The following is a 22,363-nucleotide window of genomic DNA, read 5'->3' as shown; positions in this document are numbered from 1 at the left end:
AATGTATCTTCAGAGAGTCGACCAGGGATATTTGACTATAAGTGACTTCAACAGCAATCTTAGCAAAATTGAGTCGTACCTCAGGTATGTGTTTTCTCATATATACTATTTGTACTCATGAACGTGCATCCACTTCGTCGCTGACCACTTGTCGCCTTTTATCACTGGATTTGCACATAAGCTCCCGTTTGGATCCTTGAATTCCACTAATAATCATAATTTAGACACAAATTAATTAAGCTAATATAGTTGTATGTGAAATATATTTGTATATTATTGTTAGCCATATGGGAGAGATATTTATGTGCTTCACTTCTGCTATAGGGAAGCGACTCGAAGAGCGTGTTATAAGTTGCATATTAAAAACATAGCATGAGGATGTGCAGCCCGCGGACGTTCTTGTTCAAGGAGTCATTCAGAGACACGAGAAGCAAGCTATTATATATAATTGATCAGTCTTGCACACATGTTGCTTTACGAAAGCATAGTTCATGTGCGTAGTCCAAAGAATTATTAGGTGAAAGAACAGTATTAAGTACACCTCCAATAAAAGAAGTATCAGGTCGTTTTAGCTTTTCTAGGTACATAGATTTAACTATGTATCCAGACATAACTCTAAATAGGTACGTAACAAAATTTATATATCTATAAAATCCAAAACGACCTACATTTTGAAATGGAGGAAGTACTCGTATATATTTGTGATGGAGACATTACTGTAACTTTGATTTACATATATTTTAGAAAAAGTATTTCTATTTATCAAGCTAGGATATTAAGGATATATGTATTTGAGAAAACAAATCTGCTTAGAGATATGATATATCTCTCTCACACAATAGACATCACGTTTAGACATATCTTATGTACAATACATATCGAAATATATAGGTACAAAACCACACGTTGTATACCTCTCTCACACATATACACGAGCGAAATCAGCGATGGCGCTTAAGAATGTGCTTCTTCTGAACATTCATCTTAGGCGCCTTATGTATCTCACAGCTAAAAATGTAACTGTAATGTGGTGGTATGGAAGACCTCCACGCCATGACATCAAATTTCCCATATGAGGCTCAACACTCCCTAACAAAACATCTTGAAACCTTACCGTCGGAGCTTCATCCTGAGCAGAAACTATCTGATAGTCATTAAAAACAAACAATAATCATCTGATCCATTTAATCTTTGAACTAGTTTTCTATTTTGCAGAGGACTAACAGGGTGTGCTCCAAATATGAAGTGGTATCTCTGGCTGACTTCTTTGGCGCACGACAAAGCCATCCATGCGCCAGAACTTTGCATTGAAATTAGCTCTTAGCATGCTTGCCATAATGTTGGCGGATATGAAAGAACCACTCAGTCTTTCGACTCAAGCTTCGGCTCTTCCTCTGAATCCACGCTTCCAAACGCAAGAGCTTTGAAGAAATACCAATACGCTTCTTGAGTCAGAAACTCTACCTTCAAAGTTCGTGCTGTTCCAAATCTTGTAATCTTGTCGGACCGGCTACAGAGTATGATCTTTCCACCATTTGCGGCGTACCCTTTGGATGCTGAATATAGAGCTCTCCATATATATATCCTCACGGATATCTCCATTTACCTCAACAATTATCAAAACCCTTTCATCTTGGTATGAGGCTAGATTTTGATGCTTTATTGTGCCACAATCTCTTATCTTAGTAAGCCCCTCATCAAGATCGACTTGTGTGAAGGAGACAACCCGAGAAAAGGATGCGCGTACCCTTTCATTGTTGCAAACATGCTCAATAAGGGTGCTCTTACCGGCTTTCGCTGGACCAACAATTGGTAGTACACCCAAATCTCCTGTGCCAGGGCACCCCTTTTGCATCAAAAAGTTGATGATGTGTTCGATTTCCAAGACCATGTAGGTGTCGTATGGTCGGCGATACAGTGGAGGGCAACCATTTAGGAACATGACCAACTCACTTGCATCAGTGATGATTACCTCTAGATAGATAGCGAGACGCTTGATGTAGCTCTTTTTCATCTCTTTTGCAACTTGGTCCCCTACGCAACTGAATACGTTTGGCAGGATTGCAGTTAGAGAGGGCAAAAGAGTGACTCACAGCTCCATGATCATCATCCTTGCCGTCATCTTGGTAAGCTTGGTACCTGAAGCTGTCCAGCACGTAGTAGCCTCTGTGCATGCCCGCTTGCAGAAGCTTGAGCTGATCTAGTTAGCATGGCTTGGTTCCTGATCTACCGCCCTTCTGCTTCCTCAACGATGATGCGAACCCGCAGCAGCTTGCGGCGCAGGTGCTCATCGGAGGGCAGGGAGGCCGGCCGCCTCCTTGGAGAGCTTCTTGACGATGAAAGATATATGGATTGATGGGCGATTTCACCCCAAAACGCAGAGATATGATGGCGAACTCCATCTAGAATGGATCACTGGATCTCACAAAGAAAATTGGCACAAGTGAGGAAATTAAAGAGGTAGGAGTCCATGATATATATGAAGTGCCCTCGTGTCCTCTAATCGTGTCACTCAGATTGTGAAAACTGAAAATGTTATGATCCGGTGGTCAGGGCGAGGACAAGTCTTGACTCTTGAGAGTAAGATATGGGGAGAGAGAGAGAGAAAAACAACCCAGCCCATGATTTGCAAATTTTATTCAACTCATCAAAACGTTCCAAGCACGATGGTAATCGTAGCACATGAAGCCTTACATTGGATACGATCGATCATGCATGATGCCTGAAAGAAACAAATATGTTTTTTGAACGGAAAGGGTACGAGAGTGTGCCTATTTCATTGATATAGGGGAGTTACAACCGGCGGATCGGCAAAAGACGGAAAAGAAAAGAAAAGGAAAAACGACGATGGGGCATCCAGAGAGACGTGTTTACGGTAGAAGGGCCACTAGGCCTCTCGCTCCCGCTGCTAGCCACATATTAGCTGTGGATTTGATTTTTGCCATTAGTGATGTCGTCGGGGAACCCTGGTGGCGGAAGATTCGGGAGTTTCGTTCATTCCATATCTCCCACATAATCAGGAGGGTTAGGCTTCTGCACGCTTTATGTGGGATCCCTGGTGTTGATGTGATATTGATCCACCAATCGATGGCCCTTGTACTGTGCTTCCATTGATCCGGTTGTAGGCTTCCCTGCGATAGCCATTGGGCTACGAGCTTCCAGATTTGTTTTGTATATCTGCATTCGGCAAGGAGGTGATGCGCAGTCTCCATCGTGCAGCAGCATAGGGTGCAAGTAGGGGTGTGGTCCCAGCCCCATTTTGCTAGTCTGTCCGAAGTCTAGACCCTATTTTGGAGAATCAGCCAGGCAAAAACTTTGTATTTTGCCGGTGCCCAGGCTTGCCACACTGTTGCAAGGGTAGGCATCTTGACGCTACCTAGGAGTTGAGCCTTGTATGCTGAAGCTGTGGTGTACTGACCGCCCTCGGTGAATTTCCATGTGATTTCGTCCTCCTAGCTCAAATTTAGCTGGTACTGTTGGATCAGAGGTCATAGGGTTACGAATTCATTCAAGAGGATGTTTGTAAAGCCTGTTGTGTGTTGTAGATCTCTGATCCAGTTGTTATTGTGGAATGCCTCCCGCACTGTTTTCTTTTTCCTTTTAGTTTTCGCGTAGAGTTGTGGAAACAAATATGTTCGAAACAAATTACGATATTAAGTGAGCACTTAGCAATTTAAGGTACATGCTTCTTGCAGAACCTTGAGCTGCTCCAGCATGGTTAGGTTACTTATCTACCGCCCTTTCTGCTTCCTCTCCAATGATGCGAACCTTAAGCAGATTTGGAGAGCTTCTCGATGGATTTATAATACCAACATGGTGAGACTTTGACTTCCAATTCCTTAGAAATATATTGTTTTAAATCAATGATGTTTTATATTATGAAATAACTTTTCACGATTAATTTAATTGCGCCAACCTTGTGTTGCTAACTATTTGTATTTTAGCTACTAATGGTTAAACTTTAAAAAATTTGACTTAGAATAAACATAAGACTACCTATATTTGTGATAAAAGAGAGTAGTATAACTTTATTTTACTTGTGTTTATATTTTAGAAAAGTATTTCTACTGATACAGCTAGAGATATCAACAATTGAGAAAACAAATTTTGATTTATACATATTTGAGAAATGAAATAGTTTTATATATCCATTTGTCAATCGAATATGAACCTTTTTTTAGTACATTTGCATTTATCCAAATACATAATTGGTTAATATGGATATTTTCTACCCATTTTCCATCCTTACATATTCATGAGTGGTATATGTCCTTCGTCTTTCTTTACCAAAATGAGTAAATTTTACAAACTTATTTAAAAAAACTAAACTTTATTCGATCTTTTGCATCGTAGAATTATGTTATTAAGACTCAATTCACAAAACTACTTTTGTTGCCATTTTGAATCGCAAAACTACATTCTTTTTATCAGTATGGTCGAACTACAGTTAAGCAGTATTGATAGCTGTTATCGTTACAGTTCATAACATCAGGACTTGCCGCTTCTGTTACGAATGGTAAAGTGATCACTGACACCACTTCATAGTACTCCCCAAGTTCTCTTTTACTTGTTTTAGATATCTACAACGTTGCTCAGAATACTGTTAAACAGATTGACAACGGTGGCTGTTTCAACTTTCAACAAAAAACATGGACACTTCTGTGTAGCTGTTCTTGACCACCACCACCAGCACTCTGGATCGCTTCTCTCTTTTGCTTTCCTACCTGAACAAATTTTCTCTTCTTCTTAAGATTAGCACAACATCCTAAAAAATATCAGAACTAGTGCCGTTCTTTCAAGGGAAAGATTCCTTGTTGTAGTCTCTTGATGCATGTCTCCCTCTTATTGGCCAAGAACGTCTGGAGGTCTTAGATTCCACAGAGATAAGAGACTTAGAGAGACATGCTTTTCAAATTGGCTTGTAAAACAAGAGCAGTAGAGCACTGATCGTGTACAGACTAAGGCATCAACTTTGTCAATGCGATGTGATTAGGACTAGGAGGGCTCATATTACACGCAGCACGTTATCTCACTGCTGCCAAACTTCCTATGTGTGAGATCCATTGGTCGATTATGAGATGGAGGCCGCCCTCTCTGCATTTTTGGGTGAAATCGCCAATCGATCTGTATCTTTCTTCATCGAGAATCTCTTCAAGTAGGTAGCATCCCTCACCTCTGAGCTCTGATGAGAACATACACTGCAAACTATTGCGGGTCTGCAACATCATCGAGGAAGCAGAGGGACGGCAGATCAGGAACCAGGCCATGCTAGACCAGCTCAAGGTTCTACAAGGTGTCATGTACAGAGGCTACTATGTGCTTGATGCCTTCAAGTACCGAGCTTACCGAGAAGAAGACCATGGAGCTGTGAGCGAGTCACTCTAAATTCAACCCAGCCTCTCAAGGTGGAGTATCCAACACAGGAAGTATATTGGTCTTTCTTCAAAGCTCCTGCATTTGGAAGTACAGATCCTGGAGCTCCTACGTAGCTTCGTGTGCTGGATAAGCAACATGACTGTAAAGCCCATAAGCCCAACTAATAAATTCAATTTATAGATAAATAAATTCAACATTTCAAAGATTACATTCAACATTTTTTCTAAGAAATAGATCAACATTTTCAACATTTTCCATAGCTTGTTTCAACGTATGAAAAGAATGAATTCAACATTTTACAAAATACAGTTCAACATTTTCGAGATGCTATTTTTTTTGTCCTCTTCCCCGATGCCGGCAGCTGCAAGGGCGGTGCGTCCCGTCGATGGCAGCGGTGGCGGACGGGCGATGCGTGGCCAGGGCGCCCACGGGGCCGGCGACGGCGACGGCGAGCGCAGTCAGCTCGCCCGCGGGGTCGGCGACGGCGCGGCCAGCGCGCCCGTGCGGCAGGCGGCGCGCGGGGCAGTCCGCGAGCGGCAGGGGCAGCGGCGCGCGGGGCCGGGGGTGGTGCGTGCGTGCTCGGGGCCGGCGACGGCGAGCTGCGGGGGCGGGGCCGTCGGCGGCACGCAGAGCAGGAAGCGGCGCGGCCGCGGCGCGCAGGAGGAAGGTGCCCGGCGGCGCATGGGGCATGGAAGGCGACGTCGGCGGCATAGGGTTGAAGGAGATTAAGCACAACATCCGACGGTTGAGGTAATGTGCACAAATCTCGAATACCGGAAGCCTACATATGGAAGCTCACATCAAAGCAAGTTAGGATTGGCGCGGATCCTGAGGAAGAACCGAAGCTCACATCAAAGCAAGCTTTGGGCTCGTGGGCTTTGCTGGGCTAAACTTGATTTGCTGGACTTTGTATCTCATATATGGTGATTGGGCCGAATATGGCAGATTTCCACCAAACTGTTGAAATGATACTTGCGGAGGAATTGGGTGGCAGTTACTAAAGACAACTATTTGGTAGTGGTAGGCCCCTACACATAAACGTTTCCTCTAAAAAAACACAAAAATGTGTTTTAACATTCTAAATGAGATTGAAAGTGTATTTTCTACCCTTGTTTTAAATCCGGTGAGAGCGTTAGCGCTTGCTCTGAGCACTTGACTCCAATCCTATAGGAAAAAGATCTCCCAACGAGAATTATTACTGTACCATTTATTTACCGATCATAGATTAAAAAATCTAGATACTGCCCAGCTGCTTATAAAAAGAGTGCAAATGATGTAAGAAATCAGGACCCATTTTCACTATTTGCTCATATAAATCATCATTTTGCGCCACCATTATCTCTTTTAACCACGCTTTCTTCTTCTACCCTTAACCCCTCCGGTCGTCGCCTTCTCCCCCCGTTCGCTTTCACTCTCCTCCTCCAGCCCACAAGGCTCCGCCGCAGGCCAGCCATGCGCCCGCTTATCCGAACCGCGCGTTGCTGCCTCCTCCGCGCGCGTGTTCGCGCCATGGCCACGCTTCCCATGGCTTCCCCAGCCGCCGCCGCCGCCGCCATCTCGTCCTCTTCGTCCTCTTCCAGCCGCCCCCTCTTCTCCTCAAGACGGCCCAACCGCCTCCTCCTCGCCCGCTTCTTCCCCGCCGCGCCGGCGCCGGCGCCGGCCGGAGCGAGGGGGCTCCGGACGTCCGCGGCCGCGGCAGCGTCGGCCGTCGAGGTGGGCGGCGTCAAGATCGCGCGCGACGGTGAGTGGGGGGACTCGGGGTCTCGAGGTGGGATGCAAAGGCGGGATCTTGGGATGAAGGGTTCACTCTGGGTTTTGGGGCTTGATTGCACTGTACAAAAGATAGTAGCATTTTGCTTAACATTATTAGGAATGTTAAATTTGGGCAATTGTGGTTATTAACGTTTTGGGAGGCTTCATTCATAGGTGGGGAGAGTCGGCGATATTGAAATGTCAAGCATTGTTGCTGTAGCCTGTAGTATGAATTGGTAGGCTTTGGGTTCAAATCCCTGAATGGTTGATTGCATTCTTCAGTAGCCTCTCAGTACTGGAATCGCGGCAAAAGTCATTGCAGTGCATTGCATTGTGAGACCCTGAATGTTGTTGCACTGGTGTGTACTACAATTGAATATGACAATTGATTAATTGAGTCTCACAATGTACAATCTGTCAAGTTACCATAGCTTGTGATTTGTCTGTCATGAATTGATTCATTTTCGACGGCCTTTTTAGATGTTGTGAAGGAGGATGACCCAACAAACAACGTGCCAGACACTATCTTTTCGAAGATTGGTCTGCAGCTGCACAGGAGGGACAACCACCCTCTAGGGATTCTGAAGAACACTATTTATGATTACTTCGACAAGAACTTTGCTGGGCAGTTTGACAAGTTTGATGACCTTTGCCCTCTTGTCTCTGTCAAGCAGGTATGAGTTTGAACTTTAGAACTACACTGCTATTCTGAAATTTTAGCTAATGGCCAATTATATTATAAATATTCATATAGTTCCTAACCTACAAGCAATGGTAAGTAAGCACACAAGATTATGCCAGAAACTAAAAGAACAGAAAATATTTGAAAAGAAAAAGGTACTTGGAGTGGAAAAGAATGAAAATTGTAATGCTATAGTTGAATTGTTATGGAATCAATTGCTTGTTCCTTACCTCTCATGACATCTTCGGATCTTCCCTTATGATAGTGAATCAAGTACCTGTATTTGCCATGTGTCTATTTCCAGACTCAAAACAACTTCAGCGAAAAAATAGAATTTGGTGGTTGTTGGCTTGTTTCCGACCTGGAAGTGTTGCCTCTTGCAGAACTTTGATGATGTGTTGGTCCCTGCTGACCATGTAAGCAGGAGTTACAATGACACATACTATGTTGACAGTCAAACTGTCTTGAGGTGCCACACCAGTGCTCATCAAGCAGAGCTTCTAAGGGATGGACATACACACTTTCTTGTAACTGGGGATGTTTATCGTAGGGATTCTATTGATTCAACTCACTATCCAGTCTTCCATCAGGTAAATTTTGCCAGATCCACCCATGTTTCTCAAGAATTTTGTTTCTGATCATTTAGCACATGCAGATGGAAGGCTTCCGTGTCTTTTCTCCAGATGACTGGTTAGGTTCTGACATGGACGGGACAGCATATGCAGCTGCAGACCTCAAGAAAACGCTGGAAGGCCTGGCTAGACATCTTTTTGGTAAATCACTTAAATCTTATTCCTTGTTATTGAAAGATATAATCAAATAGATCCACATTCCAGCTAAATAATATAGACAAACATGTCTGCAGGTGATGTCCAGATGCGATGGGTTGATACTTACTTCCCATTCACCAACCCATCCTTTGAGCTTGAAATATATTTTCAGGTATTACAATGGGTTTATTTAAGTATTTTGAGGGTCAAGTACAAGTAAAACATGCTGCACAACCTATGTTGATATGATGGGTCTCTGATTAACTTTCTCATCTTGTAAGGATGACTGGTTGGAAGTTTTGGGATGTGGAGTCACCGAGCAGGAAATTTTGAAAAGAAATGGCAGGACAGACCATGTGGCATGGGCCTTTGGACTGGGATTAGAACGCCTTGCAATGGTCCTTTTTGACATTCCAGATATACGGCTCTTCTGGTCAAATGATAAACGGTTCACGTCCCAGGTATTGCTACTATAGTTACTATTGGTTACTACCTAACTACTTGTGTAGTTATATTTTGTGTTGCCTTACAGTGCCCTATTTACCCTTTTCGATAATGCTACAACATCTGCTCAATCTAAATTACTTTTCTGAAAAACTCACTCTTTCTGGCGCCCTTCTTTTTTTACTATAATTTTCGAGGATTATAAATCACTCCCTCCAGTCAAGTTTACTTGATGTTTCAGACCGTAGCTACTTGTTTCCTAGTTGTCTTCATTGTCTGAACATCAAGTTTAACTGATCAGAGGTAGTATGATTTAGGGTTTGAGAGCTCTAATTCTCAGTTAAATGAAAACTCCCTTGCATTGATTTTAAGTGCTGGTAGCAATTATTGATTTTTTATTAAGGAATCTTCTGGTTCCTATTCAGTTAACAAATGATAATAGATAAACTTGGTTTTGGCAATGCTCAAAGATGCACTGCTGGATTCAATCTGTGATTGCGCCAAATAGTTATGTAATACGATCTATTTTATATAATTAAGTTATGCAATACGTCGACGTAACGCAGGATTGATAAGGGGTCATGTCCATCTTTGTTTATATTCATTCTCATCTACTTTAGTTTCTAAGAAGTTCTTGTTACCCAGTTCTCAGAAGGCAAGCTTGGTGTCAAGTTCAAGGCATTTTCAAAGGTACAATCACTACGTTTTTGTTTCTTGTTTAATCTACATGTCATTTGTTGAGAAAATAATTTTCATCTTGGTGCCAATTTATGCTGGCTAACTGTTTTGTTCTTTCTATAGTTTCCACCATGTTACAAGGATATGAGTTTCTGGATCAATGATGCATTTACGGAGAACAACTTATGTGAAGTTGTCAGAGGAATTGCTGGAGATCTTGTAGAGGAGGTATGAGATCAGTGCTTTTGATGCATCTATTATGATGGAACTTACGTCAAGCACATGACTTAGCTTAGTATTTTGAGTTTGTGGGACCCTTCACTTTTCATGTTGTAATTTCGTGTCATAAATGGGATCAAACATTTGCATAAGTATTAAGGATTAATTAGATCATTTTTGGAAACATTAATTAGATCATTTCAGTTTCGATGAAGCCTCAGATTAGGTGAAAGTATAACCTTCTGATCTTTAAAGCTTGTTGCCGTTGTCATGTACTTCTGCTGGCAATTACTGCAGCTCTGTTTGCTAGTTCTGTTATAGTTCCAGTACACTTTGATAAACCAACTCCTTTCAGTGTCCACATACATGCACACGCATAGGAAAACGCTTTTTGAGGCATGATAAGGTCTGTTGGTCTCTGTATTGTGAAACACTAGTATGAAGTATCCATGTGGTGAATATTAGGAGCCTAATTTGTGCATCTAATCCACAATTAGTAGCTGGTCATACAATGGAATGTAGAGGTTCTTCAGATGTTGTGAGATAAAAAAAATGTTTTGTTTGCAGGTAAAGCTCATTGATAATTTCACCAACAAGAAAGGCATGACAAGTCATTGCTACAGAATAGCCTATAGGTCAATGGAACGTTCACTCACAGATGAGGAGATTAACAACCTGCAGGTAACATGCGACAACTCCCATGGAGTGATTTTAGATGCTATCTTTGATTTTGAATCTGATTATTTTTGCAATTCTGCTGCAGTTGAATGTCAGGGAAGCTGTGAAGGATAAATTGAATGTCGAGTTGAGATAGAAGGGAGCTAGTTCAGGTGTTATACCAAGAACTAATTTTTGTCTCTTTATTTGTAAATCCATTGAAAAGGTAATTTTTGTATCGATGAAGAAAATGGACCGTTGCTTCTGTAATCTGTATCGATCACGTCTTCAGTTCTGTCTAGGGGAGAGAGAAAGAAGCCCCTGCTCAAATTGGTACTCATTATAGCTTGCAGCCATAATGATTAAGAAGCTTTGTACATTGCTCCTGTCTCAGTTTTTTTGCTGATAGTGTACAATAAGATGGCTATTATGTTTGCAGTAGTCAAAATTACATGCCATTGCTGGCATTGTCCATGTGCGTATTTCATCTGATGATCTGAGTGCCATCAGATGACCATGGCTAGCTAGATGTCTTAGAGTGTGTTTGGTTCGAGGGACGAGGTGGGACGGGACGGGATGATCCCACTTCGTCCCGCGTTTGGTTTGAGGACGGGTGGGACGTGGACATCCCTAAGAGGTAATATACCCTCCAGATGCGGGACATCCCCGTCCTACCAAAACTGGTGGACGGGGTCATCCCCATGCACGCTGTTACCTTCCGTCTCCGCGTCTGATAGAGGGGCAAGCTCCGAGCGAGCGTGAATTGTGACGGCAAGCGTGAACGGCCGGTAGCGAGCGAGCTCCGCGGCGTCCTCCACGGCTGGCGACGAGCGAGCTCCGCGGGTCCCATGGCCGGCAGGGGCGAGCTCCGCGGGCCCATCTCCGCGTCCCTCCATGGCCGACAGCGCTGCGGCCCTCCATGGCTGACAGCGCTGCGGCCTTCCATGGCCGGCGGCGCGGGTGGAGCAGGGACGGCTGCGGCGCCCCATGGCCGGCGGGGGCGAGCAGGGGTGGCGGCGGGTGGATTGGGGGGGAGGGGCGGCGGGGTGGCGTGGCCTCAGGAGGAAGAAGATGCTTAGTATGACAGGTGGATCCCAAAAACGGTGTCTGACGGAAGGAGAAAACGGTGCTCATCCCGTTTGTTGCAATCTCTCCAACCAAACAAAAAATTGGGACGGACCTATCCCGTTCAACCAAACATGAAATGGAATATCCCATCCCAGAAAAACGGGACCGTCCCGTCCTACATTGTCTCCCATCCAAACATATAGTTATTAATTCCATTCTACAGTTTCAACACACCGCGGAACATTAACAACCAGAAAGCTACATCTCAGAATTGATGTAGTTTCCGTAGTCTGGAATGTTCATGTTACTTGAGATTCTAAATCCATCTGATGTTATGCGAAGGAAATGTTTATATTTGAGCCTGTACACAATAACCTTCCTGCATAAGTTTGCCTGATGTTCAGATCTTAAAATTATGCGGCCCGCAGGTGTTCCAAACTATTTCAATGAGATGTTCTTTTTTATGTTTGTACGATAAGATCAGTTTCAGTGAACCTTTATGTGCGAAAAGAGTACTGGATGCTGACTGGCCACAGGGAGGAAAAGAATTCTCCCAATGTGAATCCACAGTGAACCTTTACGTAATGTCACTGACACGTATGTCGGCGTACGCAATGATCCCATGATCTGAATGCACACTGTTGGTCTCTGAAGAACAATCTGATGCAAGACTCATTATCTGAATGCGAAGGTCACACAGAGAGAACTGTTTCCAAACACTAGAGATCTTCAAATTTTCGCTAGAACACTAGAAATACAGAAAAACTCTCCATCCATATGCTTTGTTTGTGAAATAATTATTTCTTACGGAAAAAAGTGTCAGCAATGAACGATACTGATTTAAGTACAATTCACACCCTTTCAAAATTTGGAATGAAGTATGACAAATCTGGAAGGAGTTTGGGCTTCCAAATCCTGTAACATCCCCATGGGGTGCTTATCTTCTCAGTAATGAATAATGAATGAAAAATGTTTTGAAATCTCGGTGGATGAGTATGCTATCCAAAAGTTGGACTAAAACATTTGCAATTTTAGGCGGTATTAGATAGCAGTCATTCCTGCAAGTTCACGCAGTTTCTCACACACGATGAAGGTGATTGTTGTCTGAGGGCCTAATCTTGCAAAGGTGGCAAATCCACTGAAAAGTATACAAGATCTTGTTAGAACGTTACCATGAAAGGAGGAACTAATCCACTAACATGCAAGTGAATATCAAATATCTATATTAGCTGAAATAGCAAGTGCTCCGATGCTTCTAGCTTCTGCCGTTTCTCATGTCTGAACAGCCTTTTTTTCTATTTTATTCTTTATTGTAATTTTTTTACCCTCTATTAATACATGCTTGGCAGATTTCCTCTGCCAGCAATTTTTTTTAAAATTAAATCATGCAACAAAGCAGTTTAGTTATTAATAATGAAAGACGCCATGCATTTCAAACATTCAATACCCAAGGTTGAAATAGACCAAGATGCATACAGCTCGATAAACAATAAACCTCTGAACAATTATGAATAAAGACAAAACTGTTGCTGATGATCAGCAAAGCATTATACCTAATCATTGACCTCTAATTAGCTCATTTTTAAAAATATCCTGGTAAAGCTAACATGTTCCGACCTTTTCGGATGTTAAAAGCTAAAAAATTACAAATAAAGATAGCATGCTCAACAAATTTAAAGCTTACGAGTAAACAAGTTATATATAAATGTGGTCATGCAGATCTCACCCTTTATAAAGTGATTTTACGCCCTCTGTGACCACAACCTGCAAACCAAGAAAACAGAATCAAATATCAGAAGAAGACCTTAATGTTGTTGATGTTCAAGTTATTGCATTTCCACATTCCTAAGTTGTAATACTCCTTCTCATCTTGTGGCAATAACTCACTAGTAATTAGTAGCTTAACAATTCAATAGCACCATCAGGCACTTTTGGAAAGTAACTTTTAGCAATGTTTATTCCTAATATGAACACATCAAAATGAAAGGTCAAGATCAACACCTGGTAAGCACAATGGAACCCATTCCTGTATACTCTAACACCTTTGGACTCCCGTTGCAGCATTAGCCGTGTTTTGATCATGTCTACAGGTGTGGTCACAAGAGTACCAGCTGTTCCAGCTATGCAACTCGAGCTTCCAAGTAGACAAAGATTAGCCATCCATTCAGCTCATCGAAGAATATACATCAAAATGTGAAGTAGAGAATTCACTGTACATGAGATGTAAATGAAAACCTTCTTCGAGTGGCGTCCACTTCATTAAGGCCTGTATTGAATACAGATAAAGAAAGCTCTTAGAACTGATGTATGGAAGTAAGCAACAAATTTATTCCTTTATAACAAATATACAACACAAATAATAGACACCTGCTTGGCCTCGTCATAGGTTGCCATTTGTGATGCGGTGAGGCAGCCTGCTCGTGCCATTGCTGGGCCAACTCCTTTCCAGAGTGCTTTCAGCCCTTCCTGTGCTAAAATTTTCCTCATCTCTCCTATTGCACTGGTATTGCTTGTACTCATCTGCAACCTCACCTACAGAATGTACTCAGTTCAGATCTAGCACAAAAAAAAGAGTCACACTTCTGAAGTGAGTTCAAATCGAAACAGTATACCTTTAAAACCTCCATGGGATTTGTTAAAGCAGTTGCAAGGGCCCCAGCAATGACTCCAGATGCAAATTTAAAAGCAAAGTTTGTTGATGCAAATGCATAACTGCAGACATGTTTGCAGGGCTCATACAGTCCTAATCGAAGGCCACCATAGACAACAGATCTCGTCAATGCTGGTGCAAGTCCCAGGTAGAGTGATCGAGGCCCTTCCCTTTCCACCAGTTGTGTAAATATTGTCCCCTAACATATTTCAAATACAGATATAACTAAGAAAAAAATTTAACAACATAACAAGCAACAAACACGAAACCTGTAGGTGCTGTGAATACCATTCCGACTAAGTTTCCTCTTTGCCCAGCGAGCTGCATTTGAAGCCTAACTTTGATAACATCTGCAGTACGAAAATGGTGGTAGTAGACCTATAAAAGGAGTAACTTACTTTCTGGACAAACAAGATATATGTTCTTGTTACCAAATAGGCAGCATAGCAATGAACAGTTGATTGTTACACAAGTTAATTAGATCTGTGTCCTCAAGTATTGGTCCAGGTACCAGTTGTCAAATATCTCTGAAAAATCATAGGCTGGACAGGTCAAATTTTAACAACAAACTCTTTAGAATGAATGTCATGAAAAATTCCTGAGCACCATCTTTAAAATGTTCTATGTTTAGTTCGACAATATTTTCCTCCATATGTGTCTGTTTGTTTTATGGACAACTGTTATTTACTGCAGTCAGATAAAGCGACTATTTGTCGCTTCTTGGAAAGGCCGTCAACCCGTTACAAAATGTTTGAATGGCCAAACTTATCTAAATGGAATGTAAATACTCCTACTTTTTCCCACAACTAGAAGAAATAGCCTGCCATGAATAAGCTGTCATACCACACCATATAAATAATAGCTATCCACAAAAGCTTTCGTCTAAAATAAAACAAGCCTAATCTCTTTCACCAAATAACCCATGATTATGCTGTGGAAAAACCTAGCTAAGTCATATTTAGGCACATTTTCCCAATTACTATCTACTGCAACATTATCTCACTTCTCAACGACCTCATTTCAACTAGCGGCAACTCCCTAAGCAGATAACAGTCGGAAAGGTGGGCAGTGGAACTAAACATAAATTCTGAATTACTCCCAACCGAATTGTAAAAGGTGATTAGGATCTTCAGGTTCTAGTGTGTGTGTTTGGGTCTCTGTATAACTCGTTCTTCTCCTATTAATACAATGATACGCAGCTCTCGAGGAAAAAAAAGTGCTGTTTGTTTTCCCCCTTCATACTAATACCAAGGCAATCCAAGAGTAAATTACTCGAAATAAGACGAAGAGCAGATATCTGACCGAGAGGGTGGGTGACGGCGGTAGCGGCGGCGACGGCGGCGCCGCTGGTGCCGAAGTGGTACAGCGCGTAAGCCCACGGCGCCGGCGCTGGCTGCCGCGCGTCTCCGGACCCCGGCCGCATCACGGCTCCTACTCAGACCCCCTTGAAAAAAGAAACGCCGGCGGGAACCAGGAATGGAGACGGCGGGGCAGCGGATCCTCAGGAGAAAGATTCGACTTTGGAGCTCTTGGATTGGGAATTTGGTGGGAGGGGTAGAACCGAAGCCAAAGGAAGTTCTTCAAGAAACAGGAGCAACCGAGCAAGAAGGAACTTGGAAGCAAGCGACCAAATCGAGCCAGGAAACGGTTGCGAGAATATGATATGGAGACACAGCAAAGGGAAAGAGGAAGACAGCGATTGGATGGATCTTGAACTCCTGCTGTTCCTGCAAAATTTCTCCTCCACAAGACCTGGAGCGGAAGGGATTATTCGCAATGTGGTTAATTGCTGATGAATATGACATCGTCAAATCATTCTCTGTGTGTGTGTGTGTTTTGACAAAACATGTTTTAAAAAGCAGGTGATTGTCTAAACTGCAGGGGAACATTATATCCAAAAGCAATCAACTTGCAAACATTCCCTTTATAAAAACATCAATGCACCAACCACCGCAGTAAGATTTATTATCTGTTGCTAAAATAAGTTTCAGGTCCATAACATTTGGATTACCGCGTAGTCTATGGAAACTTTAATGTATTTAGTACCATGATAGCATTGACATCAGTGGGCATTTGGTCTAGTGGTATGATTCTCGCTTAGGGTGCGAGAGGTCCCGAGTTCAATTCTCGGAATGCCCCTATTTTTGTCCCCTTTTCTCCACCCTTTTTTTCCCCACTTGGGTTCTCAACATCGTCGTTTTCTCTGTTTTTTTTCCACATTGGAATTCGATTTGAACATGTCTACAAACTTTAAGGTTAATGTTTTAAGGTGATGTTACTTTATAAATGTTCTCATGGCACTTCTTATGAGATGCGATTGTTCCAGCTGACGAAAAAACTGCGACTTTCATTCAACCAAAGCTAATGTTCCTACTTTTCGGTAATGCTACAGTACACACGTTCGGAATTTTTAAAAATTGGATGGCTAACGTATATTCTCAACATCGCCGTTTTCTTTTTTTTTTTTCCACATAGGGATTCGATTTGAACATGTCTGCAAACTTTAAGGTGATACAGCATTATAAATGTTCTCATGGCACTTCTTATGGGATGCGATTGTTTCAGCTAACGAAAAAATTGCGACTTTCATTCAACCAAAGCTAATGTTCCTACTTTTCGGTAATGCTACAGTACACACGTCCGGAATTTTTAAAAATTGGATGGCTAACGTATATTTCAATAGTTAGATATCGATATTGCAATTATTATTTTTGCATGTTCACAATAAATGTTGCATGAAACACGATGTTCATATTGCGACGGGAATTTTCTATCCCGGAGTTGAACGACGTAGTCATTTTTTCACATATTTTTTCCAATGTTTCCAATGTTGCAACTATAGATTTTTGATATTATAGATGTTTTATTTTGATGTTGCAACGGAACGTCCGATGCAAAAATTCCCATCGGACGTCCCGGTGCTAGTAGTGCCGGATACTTTTAGTGCGGGAGAGTAGTGCCGGATACTTTTACTGCGGGAATATCTCGCTATGATAAATGAGAAAACTATATGCTATTCTGATGGGAGCAATGGAGCATACCATACTTCATTTCCATTACTGCCTCATGATTTTCTACTACAAAACCCCTTGCAAAAGCCTTCCTAATTTCCTTTGATGTGCACAGTTGGGGAAAGCAATTTTTGGGCAGATACAAATAACACACAAAAATATCTCAGTCCAAACATCTCATTTACATCGGCTGACCAGCAAACCGGTTGCTGAAATCCAAATATAGAAGGAAACATAAACAAAAATTGAAGGGCCACAGAAGCATGGATGAATCGCTCACAGACGAGGCTTCATGGTGTTAGGGTTGTCCAGCGAACTTGTAATTGCTCGGAATTTATCATCGTCAACTGGAAATAAGAAAAAGGGAGATTCAGTGGCAGCCAATTGGGATAAGTACAACTCTACAAACTGTACATATTGCGGCCAAGCAAAGTTCATATAAACATGCATGGAGCTGATCAACTGAAGCACGAAAGGTAGAACCGCTTGCACCCACCCAAAGATTAAACAGGTTCTTTGACATTGATGACAGGAAAAAGAACTCATTGCAATACTGAGCCATAATGTATGGTATGTACTCTACAGTTCTTTCCTGAACAACAGGCATATTGGGGAATCTTGGAAAAATGCACTAACTACACTGAATCTTGGTAACCAATAGGGGGAAATAGTAGATGAAACCTACATCTGCACCCGTATTCAGGAGAGTGGTTCCTAAAGGTTGAGGACGAAGCAGGAAAAGATTACATACAACTGGAACCAATCTTGTAGAAATTAAGATGGAAGGGAAGGTTGCTCCTTGGACAGACCTTACTATGTCTTTGTCAGAACAATATCACGCATCAACCTATCTGGAGCTGTAACGGCGAATCATACAAGAAAAGATGTAAGATGTGCTAATGACTATCGCTTGAATAATGGAACATAATAAAAAAGGCCGAAAAAAATAAGAAGTACCTGGCATGCCCGTGAAATGCTCAAATTGACCCATTGCTTGTCTTATAAACATCTCCAGCCCACTAACAACTGTGGCTCCACATTCTGCGGCTTCACGGAGAAGTCTGGTCTCTTTTGGTGTGTAGACCGCATCAAAGACAACGGCATATGATTTTAGTGCTTGCTGCAAGGTTATGATTTGTCAATATATGAAACAGAAAGGAGGAATATACTCATTGCAATTGGCACTAAATTAAGGAAGGCAGATTGAAGACCTTAGATAAAGGAGTATCATTGACATTTGGATGCATTCCAATGGCTGTTGTATTTGCAAGAATCATCCCTTCCTCCGGATGGTAATTTTCCAAATCGGCCAGAGTCAATGCAGGCCCACCAATTAAGTTGGCAAGTTCTTGAGCACGTGCTGGAAAGTTGAATAAACTTTTGACTTAACATCACACATATTTCTCACTTACGAATTTACCATAACAGCACAATTAGTGTCCAGGAAAAGTTTCAGAACAAAGATATTCTGTTAGTAGAACACAAGTCAATATTTCTAGACGTAATGTGAGACATTAAATAAGCATGCAGGAGTCTTAAAAGTGGGAGAAATTAAGTTTGGAACCAGAAAGATTCATGGCAACAAGAATTGAACTAGAACCTATGTATTCTCTGTAACAAAATGGTGTCAGTGAATGCTGATTTTTAGACACTGGACAATTTATTTGGAATGGTTCTAATACACAGTGAATTTTAAAATTCAATATGATAATTTCGAGTGTTTTGTTCAAGAAAAAAAATGAGTAACATGTGATCTCTGCAGATCTATGATAAAATCTGTGCAGCAGAAGGTCCGAAGTGCATACCAAAAGTACGGTTTGCAATTACAACTCTTGCTCCCTTCTCTTTTGCACCATATGCTAGGGCTTTGCCCGCACCACCAGCCCCGATAACAACGAAAAGCCTTCCAGCCAGTGGGGAAGTGGAAGGATCTTGTGATGCTGCAAATTGTCCCATCGGATAATTAGATTTGAGTATTGATTAGCAATAATACAAGAAGACTACAGCATAGGTGAATGCAGAAAAACCTCTTATTCCATCCTCGATAGCAGAAATAGCACCGACATAATCAGTATTGTAGCCAACAAGTTTTCCATCAGGTCTTCTCACCATTGTATTAACAGCTCCTATGTCCTGAAGAATGTTATGCTTCCAAATGTTACTCTGGGTGCCCTAAAGGGTTCAGCAGACCTATATACCACGAGTTGAAATAAAAATCAAATTACCCTGGCAATAGGATCGACTTCATCACAGCACCTAACTGCAGCTTCCTTATGGGGAATTGTGCAACTGCAGTCCAATTAATTCGATGAAAAGAATAAAGATCTGGTCAGATATGAAGGAATAGACTATATAACTCAACACAAAAAATTATTGCAACAGATTATTTGGCTAAATACATTAAAATTAACTACCTGAAGCCAGCAAAGTCTGGTGAAGAGTATGTGTTGAGAAATTTAGCCAAGTCATCCACCAAAAAGGGCACATACACAGCATTGAACCCCACAGATCTGAAAGCTTCGTTATGCAAAATTGGGCTCTTGCTGTGACCAACTGGCTTTCCAATAATGCCAAACACCTTAGTGTCTGGGCCTATTTGCCTGATATTGTACACATTAATCAAGTCAGCGACTGTTGGTTGTGCAGCTGCGGATTCTTTTCCTTTTTCGAGAGACCCAAAAGTAAGGTATCCACCATATTTTGGGCAAAGAACTCGAGAAATAAAACCTCTGTCATTCATCACCAGCCCAATGATTGGCACCTGCTTTTCCTGGTTCATTGTTGAAAGAAACGATAATGTGAAATTGGAATCATATTAAAGCAAGTAAGGAACTGACGAATGAAGCATGGGCATGAACACATAGTGCAAGGTATTTCTCAAGGGTAGAGCTCCAACAGATACATGTGCATCAGAAGTGCATCTATAAAGAGGAAATTTATGGATCATCTTGTGCTGTTGTGTTAAAGGCTATGAGATCACAATATACTACTCCCTCCGTTCCAAATTGTAGGTCATTTTTACTTTTCTAGGTTCATAGATATTATTATGCACCTAGACATACACTATATCTAGATGCATAATGATATTTATGAATTTAAAAAAGCTAAAACGACCTACAATTTGGAACGGAGGGAGTATCACTTATAAAAGCTGTACTCAGATCTATTTACACCAGAAATAAAGCACCACACTGATGTTCTTAAATTTGGGGACAACAAGTCTAGCTCTCCACTAATAATTCATGTTTAGTCACCTTATATCCTAGTACAACTTAGTACAGACTGAATTTACCAGCAGGCTTTCAAATTAATAGAATCCTAAGAGAGCTATGAACGTTTCTTGACAACTAATGTTAGAATATGACAACAGAAGTTTATATCTGACTAGAGCCGACTACACATGGGCAGCATTATCTTTGTAAACCTAAACTAAGATGCAATAAAAAACAGTGAGGTGGACTGAACAGTAATCACAAAAGGAAATTTCATAGAATAACACTTGCACATATAAAACATGAGAATATTCGGATGGTAAACTCACTTGGCAATGTACAAGTATTTGAAACATTCTTGCCACATCAACAATGTCAGTGGCAGTGGTAGCAATTTTCACTATATCTGCCCCTGTTGCTTTTATCTGAGCCACCAAATTTGCAAGCTCCTCAGCTGATGGAGTATTCTCGTAGTTATGGGATGAAACAATGAGCTTACAATTTTCAGGTTTCTTCCCAGACAGAAGTCTCATAAATTTGTCGGCAACCTGTGGGTTAAGAAGACAGACCTCATAGCATAAATACTGAAACATGATAATCAAATTAATGATTGATCACAACTTTAGAGTTCAGAAAGGGTTTATCTTATTGCTTTTTTTAGCTTCAGGTATGAGACTAAATTGCACATAAATGTGATCCAATTCTATGATATCTAATTAACTAGTATTATACTTTGTAGCAGTAGCATACAAAGGCACGAGTACACTAGATTGTATTAGTCATTTCTTTAAGCTTACGGAAACATCAGATAAAGATAATTCCTTTGCAAACTATTTCTGCGGAGTAGCCTAGTCACTAGTTATTCAGTGCCTCATCAAATGAAATGGATGGAGGGAAGAGGAAACCTTGAGCTCAATATCAACGTATTCAGCTCCCAGCTCCATTGCCAGCATAAGCGCCTCGAACCGTGGCTCATCATCACCTTCGTATTCGCCACCTTCCCACTTGGGTCTGTGCAATCAAAATCATTAAATCAAGCAACATCGCTTAGTAACGCTCCAAACATTGAAATGTTGGTACAAGATCATCGAAATGCTCGTCTTAAGGTTGCAATCAGGTAAAAACACCATCTTTGCGCAACCCGATTACACTAAGCCAAGAAGAAAGCCTCTGAAACCCCACGATTCCCCAATCGAACCCAATTGCATCGAAATCCCAAAATGCCGGGGGGAGCGGGACCCACCTGTAGGTGACGAGCGCGGGGAGCGGGCGCGGCTCGGCGAGGATGACGGGCAGGTCCCTGCGCGGCGCGAACCCGGCGAGGCGGTCGAGGCGGAGCTCCGCGACGTCGGCGCCGAGCGCGGCGGCGGTGGCCAGCTCCGCCACCATCTCGCGCGGCGCCCGCGCCATCGCCGGCACGCAGACGAGCGTCCGCGGCCGCGCAACGGCGGCGGCGGCCGGGGACACCGCCGACACCGACATCGCCGTGGCCATCACGGGGGGAGGCGGGGAGGGTGGGGGGGGTGGGGGGGGGGGGCAAACTGCACCTCCCCCGAAGTTGGTGGAGGCTAATCGACGACGGCTTAGGTGTCTGCCGCCATGCACTACCCTGGGTTTTTATTTGGTTGGGGAATGTGGGCTTGGAGGAAAGTTGTCTCCCTATTCTCTGGTCCAATTAGCGCTTCCATAGGATTCTACTCTACTCCTTGTAGCTGGTCAGAATTGGGATGAGTTGATGAAGGCCTTCGTAGTATGGCATCATTCACTAACCGTGACTCATAATCTGAGGAGCATGATACCTACCTTTGCTCAGTATTCTACTAAAAAATTGTTGAAGCGTACTA

General features: G+C 42.2%; 3 protein-coding genes and 1 non-coding gene across 8 annotated transcripts; 2 read left to right on the top strand and 2 right to left on the bottom strand.

The window, feature by feature from the left end:
- The first annotated feature begins 6,781 nt into the window (after nucleotides 1-6,781).
- Nucleotides 6,782-11,016, top strand: LOC101773070 (phenylalanine--tRNA ligase, chloroplastic/mitochondrial). The gene is made up of 10 exons (XM_004962804.4): nucleotides 6,782-7,117; nucleotides 7,609-7,802; nucleotides 8,194-8,400; nucleotides 8,466-8,583; nucleotides 8,676-8,752; nucleotides 8,862-9,041; nucleotides 9,670-9,714; nucleotides 9,826-9,930; nucleotides 10,489-10,602; nucleotides 10,685-11,016. The coding sequence occupies exons 1-10, from the start codon at nucleotides 6,829-6,831 to the stop codon at nucleotides 10,733-10,735; spliced, it is 1,380 nt and encodes a 459-aa protein (XP_004962861.1). The 5' UTR covers nucleotides 6,782-6,828; the 3' UTR covers nucleotides 10,736-11,016.
- A 1,385-nt stretch (nucleotides 11,017-12,401) lies between these two features.
- Nucleotides 12,402-16,155, bottom strand: LOC101772121 (mitochondrial substrate carrier family protein ucpB). Of its 3 annotated transcripts, XM_022825625.1 has the most exons (9): nucleotides 15,599-16,154; nucleotides 14,728-14,823; nucleotides 14,585-14,646; nucleotides 14,259-14,495; nucleotides 14,014-14,178; nucleotides 13,863-13,912; nucleotides 13,648-13,780; nucleotides 13,373-13,410; nucleotides 12,486-12,784 (listed from the first exon to the last, which is right to left on the bottom strand). In XM_022825625.1, the coding sequence occupies exons 3-9, from the start codon at nucleotides 14,621-14,623 to the stop codon at nucleotides 12,688-12,690; spliced, it is 759 nt and encodes a 252-aa protein (XP_022681360.1). In that variant the 5' UTR covers nucleotides 14,624-14,646; nucleotides 14,728-14,823; nucleotides 15,599-16,154; the 3' UTR covers nucleotides 12,486-12,687. The 3 variants fall into 3 exon arrangements, with proteins under 3 accessions (XP_004962857.1, XP_022681360.1, XP_004962858.1); XM_004962800.3 differs by lacking the exon at nucleotides 14,728-14,823 and having other exon boundaries at nucleotides 12,402-12,784; nucleotides 15,599-16,155; XM_004962801.4 differs by lacking the exon at nucleotides 14,728-14,823 and having other exon boundaries at nucleotides 14,585-14,674; nucleotides 15,599-16,153.
- Nucleotides 16,156-16,363: 208 nt separating this feature from the next.
- TRNAP-AGG lies at nucleotides 16,364-16,435 on the top strand. Its single transcript has one exon. It is a non-coding gene; the product is annotated as a tRNA-Pro (tRNA).
- Nucleotides 16,436-17,318: 883 nt separating this feature from the next.
- LOC101771456 (bifunctional 3-dehydroquinate dehydratase/shikimate dehydrogenase, chloroplastic) lies at nucleotides 17,319-22,052 on the bottom strand. 3 transcript variants are annotated; one of them, XR_001163720.2, is made up of 11 exons: nucleotides 21,763-22,052; nucleotides 21,425-21,530; nucleotides 20,849-21,067; nucleotides 19,722-20,077; nucleotides 19,533-19,596; nucleotides 19,335-19,440; nucleotides 19,113-19,247; nucleotides 18,519-18,667; nucleotides 18,265-18,427; nucleotides 18,059-18,164; nucleotides 17,319-17,654 (listed from the first exon to the last, which is right to left on the bottom strand). XR_001163720.2 is itself a non-coding variant. In XM_004962799.3 (11 exons), exons 1-10 carry the CDS (start codon nucleotides 22,011-22,013, stop codon nucleotides 18,121-18,123), a joined length of 1,593 nt encoding a protein of 530 aa, XP_004962856.2. In that variant the 5' UTR covers nucleotides 22,014-22,052; the 3' UTR covers nucleotides 17,319-17,654; nucleotides 18,117-18,120. The 3 variants fall into 3 exon arrangements, 2 of the variants coding, with proteins under 2 accessions (XP_004962856.2, XP_004962855.1); XM_004962799.3 differs by having other exon boundaries at nucleotides 18,117-18,164; XM_004962798.2 differs by lacking the exon at nucleotides 18,059-18,164.
- Nucleotides 22,053-22,363: the final 311 nt, after the last annotated feature.

This window comes from Setaria italica, chromosome III (assembly GCF_000263155.2).
Source record: "Setaria italica strain Yugu1 chromosome III, Setaria_italica_v2.0, whole genome shotgun sequence".
In the NCBI taxonomy this organism is placed as follows: Eukaryota; Viridiplantae; Streptophyta; class Magnoliopsida; order Poales; family Poaceae; genus Setaria; species Setaria italica.
Note: the sequence above shows the minus strand (reverse complement) of the source record. Positions and strands in the feature narration are given on the sequence as shown.